General features: G+C 36.4%; 1 protein-coding gene across 1 annotated transcript in view; it reads right to left on the reverse strand.

Moving 5' to 3' along the window:
• Positions 1 to 618: 618 nt before the first annotated feature.
• The window catches only part of LOC127435201 (tubby-related protein 3-like), a 17,693-nt gene continuing 9,858 nt past the window's right edge, over positions 619 to 8,453 (reverse strand). Inside the window, exons 8-13 of the mRNA XM_051688474.1 lie at positions 6,543 to 6,731; positions 6,341 to 6,453; positions 3,321 to 3,438; positions 3,140 to 3,238; positions 2,887 to 3,058; positions 619 to 2,036 (exon numbers count right to left, since the gene is read on the reverse strand). Coding sequence (XP_051544434.1) covers positions 1,903 to 2,036; positions 2,887 to 3,058; positions 3,140 to 3,238; positions 3,321 to 3,438; positions 6,341 to 6,453; positions 6,543 to 6,731 — 825 coding nt within the window. The 3' untranslated portion in view covers positions 619 to 1,902. The remainder of the gene's footprint in view (positions 2,037 to 2,886; positions 3,059 to 3,139; positions 3,239 to 3,320; positions 3,439 to 6,340; positions 6,454 to 6,542; positions 6,732 to 8,453) is intronic.

Here is an 8,453-nt window from a genome sequence, read left to right on the forward strand (position 1 = left end):
TTCTAGGAGAGCAGATTTGATTATTGCTCATTACAATCAATACAATTTATGCAAAAAGTCGCATTTACCAGTGAAAAACTTGGCATAAAGATGATCCTTTGTTTGTAACGTTGGACAGAGCGTGTCGACAGCAGATATGACGGAAAGCAACTCCACAATTGAGTGAAAATAATGATGCAGAAAATGTATCACTGATATTAATGAAATAAATGTTGTGAGATATCTCGCCGGTCTCTGTGACAGCTCTAGACTCTGTAAACAGCAAACAAAGAGGTCTCTGACGCTTTTCATTTCGCTCGTTCTCACAGTATTGTAGATGCAGCGAATTATTGAGGCTTAATGACATTTTTATGCCATGTTGTTCATAACAGTTGTCAGTAGAGGGCGCTATTTTGCTGCTGTTGGTTTTGAGCGTTTCTGCACAATGTCAGGTTCTATAAAGCTCATTTGGTATCTTTGGGTTTTGGAAAGAGGGGGTGTGGCTAATTCAACAGCTCAGTCTCGTGAAAGTAGAACGGCTAAAATCGCTTTTAACTGTGTACTATAACAGTGGCTTTGTAAAGGCAACATAAACAAAGCAGGATCTTTAATGATAAATATTTTATTTCCAACCCCGTCTGTCACTCTATCAGGATCCAAAGTAATGTAGTCTTTCAATATTTATGACCTTTAATTATTGTATTCATCATAAAATACAACTTGTACAGTCTGGTTATTAGTTTAAAATACACTGCGCTGACAGACTCACATCATGAATATCAACACTCACAATCACATCAATAGAAACAACAGCTGAATAGGAACAAATGTGCTTGAATTTCCCTTTTTGTAGTTTCTCATGATATAAACACTTTTTCGTGACACGGCGTTCATGCACTATTTACACGACAGCAACTTTCACAGTCCATGCAGCAGCTGTCACAACCAGAAGGATTTTCTGAAGTGTGTGTCAGTGTTACAAGGTTAACGAAAGGACACAAGAGGAAAGGTTACGGCTTCTTTTTGTTTTTTTAACGTGGAGGTTGAAAGTGGCAAATAATCCATCTTTTTGGAAAAACATACCCCAAAAAAAATAAAAAATAAAAAACATTTCTTGGGATTTTTTTTGTAAGCAAAGACATCTGAAAAGAACATTTGTGGTCCACTATTTTAGAAAAAAAAAAAAAAAAAAGTATTCTGACACAAATATAAAAATACATCAAAATCATCCAAATTAAAAAGGTAAACCAGTAAATCTCTTTAAAACATGTTCAGGTCACATTTCACTCAAAAGAACAGAAATTATGTTTTGCATAAAAAAATAAAGCTTTTTTATTTTTTTGCAATTTAGCAATTTAAATAATCCATTGTTTTTTTCCACATAACAGTAATGAGAATTGGGGGGTTGTGCTTAACTGTCATAAAATTATAAATAATTTCACAATGCAAAAAATGAATGGTCTTAAAAATGTCAACATTTAAACATAAGTAAAATATCATTTCTACTTTTTTCTTTTGATTTTAGGTTGAAATATGACCTGGAGATTCACCAAAACAATTTACACAAATCGAAATCCATCAGACACTTACACAACACCACAGAAGATATTATAAAAACCTACATATATTTTCTTCGTTGCAGAATGTCTCTTAGTTTCTAGTCTACTGGTCCATTAAAGCATCAATCCAGCGTTCGGTGAGAACGTCTTCTCTTTTGGAAGATCACCAGCACGATAACTCTAACAAAATGAAATTGTTCTTGTTTGCAAAAGCAGGAACGAAAAAATATTTCACGTGTTTCCTTGAGAGGACAGAATTCATTATCTCACTTTAGTTCTGCATCTGTACACACACTGAATAACTCTTGTGTCCTGAGCAGAAGAGGTGTTTGTGTGTGTGTTGGGCTGAGACAGGGTCACAGGGTCACTCGCAGGCGAGTTTGCTGTCGAAGCTAGACAGGCCGATAGCGAAGGCCTGCAGGGCACACATGGGGTAGTTATAGTCCAGAGTAAAGATGTCCTCTGCCACACGGCCAAACTGCATCACGATGTAGTCAGCTAGAGACACAAACTCACAATCACAACAGCACAATCAGAGAGAAACACGGCAGGTCTGAGTTGTACACTTTCAGCAAAGTATCTCGAGTTGACTCGGAGAAGACGATATGCCAACAGAATTTACATTTCGATATCTCAATACTTCTGCCCTGATATGGCTTAAAAGAGTGATTTATTTGACATCATTTCAACTAAACAGCCACTGTTGCCAAGTAGATTCAAAATGTTTAATGCAAGAAGTAAAAAATCAAGTTAAAAGTAACAAAGTAATGTTTTATATTTAAAACTGTTACATTTATATGCACCAATATAATGTACATAGTTAATGTTTATTTTTTATTTATTGTGAATTAATTTTTATTTTTTTTATTATTTAATTATTTTATTTTTTTATTATATTTATTTTATTTATTTTTGGAACCCAGTGAATTTGAATATTGCTACATTTTAATTATTATTATTTTGAGAATTCTATTTTTTTTTAACACTGTTATGTCTTTTTCTGTGATACTGTCACATTTTTAGATTTGTATAATAACTTAACAGTTATAAATGTTTGGAATTGCGCGGATGTGTGCAAAAAATAATTTTCTTCCTGAGTATTTTTGTCTTATTTTCCCTTAAAAATACCGAAACATCCTTAAAACAAGTCAAAATTACTTGGGAAGCAGAATAACGTAAGATAATTCTAGGAAATCTAACAAAATGTGGTGAGTTATATAGTTAAAACTAGTAAACCCTATTTGCCAATGGGTTGAGAACAATATAAACGTTGCTAAATTTTAACCGCTGAAAACATTGTATCACGAGCTCCACACATGCGCACAGAACAGGATCTCAGGTAACTTACGGTCGTTGTCGTGGACGATCTGAAAGTTCTTGACGGAGGCCTGTGTGACTCTACCGTGAAAGTTCAGCACGTAAGACTGCGTGTCGTCATTCCACACCGGCGCTTTATTATGCAGCTCGATCAGATTCTCCAGCGAATGATTCTGCCATTTACTCAACAGAGACTCCTGCTCCTAAAAAAACACACAGATCGCTCATTTATCATTCAGTCTAAACACATAATGATGATTTGACTGCCAGTGTGTGAGACTCACACAAGCGGGCCGAACCAGAACCCGTTCGAAATTCATATTCATGCCAGGAATAATCACGGTCATCTTCCGCGGCCCCTTAAAACCCAGAACATTAGTCTCCTGTAAAGAGAACACACACAAACACACAACAATAAGTAGTGTCCAAACACTGGGAAACAGAGAGAAAGATAAACAGACTCACGTAACAGATAGCGGCGAGCTCCTGACGCATATTGTTTTCTTCCAGCAGAGCTCCGGGAGCTTTACACGGGTTTGTGCCATTATCATAGATGGTAAACTTCGTGCCCATCAGATTAGACCTGCAGAAAACACTCAACATTAGGACCGGGTGGCTTATAAAGTTTTTATCTTAAAACTAAATGTAAAAAAATTAAAATAAATAAATAAATGATATAATATATATATATATATATATATACACTAAAATACCTATTATGGCTCTATAATTAACTAAAATAATATTTAAATAACCCAGTTATTTTTTGTTTTTGTTGCAGTATAATTTTTACTTAAACTCGCCAGTATCGATACATGAGAATGCCACTAGACATCCGTTTGACCTCACTGCATTAGCACAATATTTCTTCCTTAAAAGTATTAAAAGAATCGTTAATGATCTACGATAATCAATATTGGATATTTGATAAGGGAGTCCAGCTATACAACCCACATTACACAAATGCTTATTTCCCCATTCTCAAATTAATCCCTTAAAATAAATACTAAAATTAACTTAATGTACTCCAGCCAGGTCTCCTAAGCAACCAAATTGGCCCGGTTGCTAGGGTGGGTAGAGTCACATGGGGTAACCTCCTCGTGGTCGCTATAATGTGGTTCTCGCTCTCGGTGGGGGGCGTGGTGAGTTTTGCGTGGATGTCGCAGAGAATAGCGTGAAGCCTCCACACGCGCTATGTCTCCATGGTAACGCGCTCAACAAGCCACGTGATAAGATGCACGGATTGACGGTCTCAGATGTGAGATTCATCCTCCTGCCACCCAGACTGAGGCGAGTCACTACGCCACCACGAGGACTTAGAACGCATTGGGAATTGGGCATTCCAAATTGGGGAGAAAAAGGGATAAAAAATTAAAAATAACTTAATGTACTGTAAAACTAAAACTAAACGTATATTAGAAAATATTGAAAAACTTAAATGAAGGTAAAACTAACCAACAAATTGAAAATGAAACAGAAATAAAATCTAAATTAATGCATTTAAAACTACTATAAACTTGCCTGGCGGAATCGCGGTAAACTAGTAGAGATTTTGACAAAACATTCATTCTACACTTGATATACAGTATAAACGTGGCTATCAGTTTTTCATTATTTACATGAGTCGTGAAAATATAGAACGGGACATGTCCCAACAAGTCAAGATGAGTAAGAACTTCTTATTAAGAGGTGCTATTAAGCACAATATTAGGAAGTAAATGTTTAAAATAGGCATACTTGTTCAATATATTGTTTTATTACATTTCCAGCTAAAATAACAATTTCTTTATAATATACCATTACCATGATATAAAAGTACTCATTACGTGAGAACTCATATTTAGGGCTGGGTATCGACACAGATTTCATGATTCGATTCTTATTCACAAGCTCTTGATTCAATTAGATTTCAATTAATTTAGGTGTATTTCGCTTATAATGTCCATTCTGTTTACATATGAAAGCAATTTGAAAATTCTCAGTACCAATTTAATAACACTCAATACTCCTGGCATAGAATCCATTGCATTTATCAATTTTAAGAATCGATATCAGGATGCTGTTTAACCCTTTAAGCTCTGAAGGTGTTCAAAGGCTTATAACTTGACAAAAACAAAACAAAACACAAGGAGGGTCAGGTGTTTGATATCATTGAAAATAACTCTTTTCAAATATTTTAATGATATAGATTATGATACAGTCTGAGACTCTCAGCCTAAGAAAATGCTGGAAAAAAACAAAACGTGAGCTTAGAACTTTTTTATTTTTCTGATTTAACATTTTATATCTCTGGGTGTAAATAATGTGGCTCTGAAAAACTGCTTGTTTTGTTCCCAATCTTGTCATCTGTATCTGAAAAAAATGTTGTGTTGATACGACAAAGTAATCAAAAGTTACAGTATTACAAAACGAATTTATAATAGTGTCTAAAAACGTCTCCAAACAAATAAAACATAATAATTGTACACAAGAACTAATTACACATGCAAACACAACAATAACTAAAGGTTTGCATAGCATGCAGACATGATTTAAGTAATGAGATTTCACAGAATGAGTTTCATTCTGTGTCATTTGAGTCATCATTGTCATGTACTTGGTGGCCATATGTAACAGTCACCAATCACATGTAATTAGAGTGATTGATCACGTGACTCTCTGCCCAAATATGGATGACTTTTTGCACCGATCTGAACCCAATCCGATTGGTTTAGCATTCCATGACGCTACATAATTTCCGATGACGTCATCTGATCCAGGAAAGCTAACATGTTTTCAACCAGATTGCAAGATGCCAGATAAGAAGATGCTGTGTGCACATTGTGCTTTGTGTCAATTATCTAATGATCTATGCATCCGATTACCTTGAGTGTGGGCTCGTTTGAAAGATAATCACCTCCTCTAAGTAATGGTATGTGATATTTTATGTTCCATTTATTTTCCTTGAAGTTATAAGCAAAAATGCAGCATATAAGCAACACCAACATAATTGTCAAAGATATATATTTAGCTATTACTCGCTATATTTTTGTCTGTGAGTAAAACAAATAGGCTGGTTGTATTCTACTCTTTGAGAGCTTTCCAACAACATATGACACATGACTATTTGATCAGTTTGATGTATTTACTGATTACAATAATATGTAAAGTGCAAAATTATTAATAAATTATCAAAACAGAAAACTTATGATTTGTCTTCAAATTTCAAAGCACTTGTTCAGTTTTGGTCATAATGTCTACATGCATTGTAAATAGAGCTTCTAAGCTTTCAAACGATACCTATTTTATGTTGGTCAAGACTGTAGTTATCAATATTTTGATAATTATATTTTTTCTTGTGGGCCCAAAAGGGTTAAATGAAGATTGCAATTAAATAGAAAACATTTTTTTGTTTTTGTAACCCAGCCCTACTCATATCGTGACTGGGCACTTGCGATCGGATCACCCAAGATGAAGTGAGGTACACGGAGAAAGAAAAGTCTGACCTCAGTTTACCAATGAAGCTCTCGCTCTCTCGGGACATATCTGTGGCGTCTACTGTGATCAGATAGTTTGATGTTTTGCTCTTTTTCCTCTTCCGTCCAGCCAGTAAAAACACCTGAAGAGAGAGAAAGAGATTGAGCAACAGAGGGATAAACGTAAGCAGAACAGAATGTGTGAATGTGACGGAGCTCCAGCTCTTCAGACCTTGCCGTCTTCCCTCTGGAGGTGCATGAAGTATGTGGGGTAGAGGCCGCGGTCCATGCCCTTCTTATCCCGGTTGATGCAGCATTTTACCGTGACCCCACGTGGAGCCGGACGCAGCACAAACTCCTCCAGATTATCCACCTTGATGACGGAGCCTTCAGCTGATGGAGAACTCAGCGGAACAACCTCCTGACAGGACAAACATAGCAACAAAAATCAATTAATTGTTGCACCAAAATGATTCAACATACATTTTCACCATTGTCTGAAAAATGTTGCGTACCAGAACAAAAGCAGAACGCACTTTTATTTTCATTTATGTGCTTTAAAAATACAGTGAATTTGACAGATGCTTTCACATATGTTACCAATAAGTGAGTTTATCAAAACCCATTACTAAAATCTAACATATACAGTTGAAGTCATTAGTTTACATACACTTAGGTTGAAGTCATTAAAACTAATTTTTTAACCACTCCACAGATTTAATATTAGCAAACTATAGTTTTGACAAGTCGTTTAGGACATCTACTTTGTGCATGACATGAGTAATTTATCCAACAATTGTTTACAGACAGATTGTTTTACTTTTAATTGACTATATCACAATTACAGTGTGACAGACGTTTACATACACTAAGTTAACTGCGCCTTTAAGCAGCTTGGAAAATTCCAGAAAATGATGTCAAGCCTTTAAAAAATTAGCTTCTGATAGGAGGTGTACTGAATTGGAGGTGTACCTGTGGATGTAATTTAAGGCCTACCTTCAAATTCAGTGCCTCTTTGATTGACATCATTGGAAAATCAAAAGAAATCAGCCAAGACCTCAGGAAAAAAACTGTGGACCTCCACAAGTCTGGTTCATCCTTGGGAGCAATTTCCAAATGCCTGAAGGTTCCACGTTCATCTGTACAAACAATAGTACGCAAGTATAAACACCATGGGACCACACAGCCATCATACCGCTCAGGAAGGAGACGCATTCGGTCTCCTACAGATGAACGTAGTTTGGTGCGAAAAGTGCAAATCAATCCCAGAACAACAGCAAAGGACCTTGTGAAGATGCTGGAGGAAACAGGTACACAAGTATCTATATCCACAGTAAAAACGAGTCCTATATCGACATAACCTGAAAGGCTGCTCAGCAAGGAAGAAGCCACTGCTCCAAAACCGCCATAAAAAAGCCAGACTACAGTTTACAAGTGCACATGGGGACAAAGATCTTACTTTTGGAGAAATGTCCTCTGGACTGATGAATCAAAAATTGAACTGTTTGGCCATAATGACCAACGTTATGTTTGGAGGAAAAAGGGTGAGGCTTGCAAGCCAAAGAACACCATCCCAACCGTGAAGCATGGGAGTGGCAGCATCATGTTGTGGGGGTGCTTTGCTGCAGGAGGGACTGGTGCACTTCACAAAATAGATGGCATCATGAGGAAGGAAAATTATGTGGATATATTGGAGCAACATCTCAAGACATCAGCCAGGAAGTTAAAGCTCGGTCGCAAATGGGTCTTCCAAATGAACAATGACTCCAAGCATACCTCCAAAGTTGTGGCAAAATGGCTTAAGGACAACAAAGTCAAGGTATTTGAGTGGGCATCACAAAGCCCTGACCTCAATCCGATAGAAAATTTGTGGGCAGAACTGAAAAAGCGTGTGTGAGCAAGGAGGCCTACAAACCTGACTCAGTTACACCAGTTCTGTCTGGAAGAATGGGACAAAATTCCAACAGCTTATTGTGAGAAGCTTGTGGAAGGATACCCAAAACATTTGACCCAAGTTAAACAATTTAAAGGCAATGCTACCAAATACTAACAAAGTGTATGTAAACTTCTGACCCACTGGGAATGTGATGAAAGAAATAAAAGCTGAAATAAATCATTCTCTCTACTATTATTCTGACTTTTC

The sequence above is a fragment of the Myxocyprinus asiaticus genome, chromosome 45 (genome assembly GCF_019703515.2).
Source record: "Myxocyprinus asiaticus isolate MX2 ecotype Aquarium Trade chromosome 45, UBuf_Myxa_2, whole genome shotgun sequence".
Classification (NCBI taxonomy): domain Eukaryota; kingdom Metazoa; phylum Chordata; class Actinopteri; order Cypriniformes; family Catostomidae; genus Myxocyprinus; species Myxocyprinus asiaticus.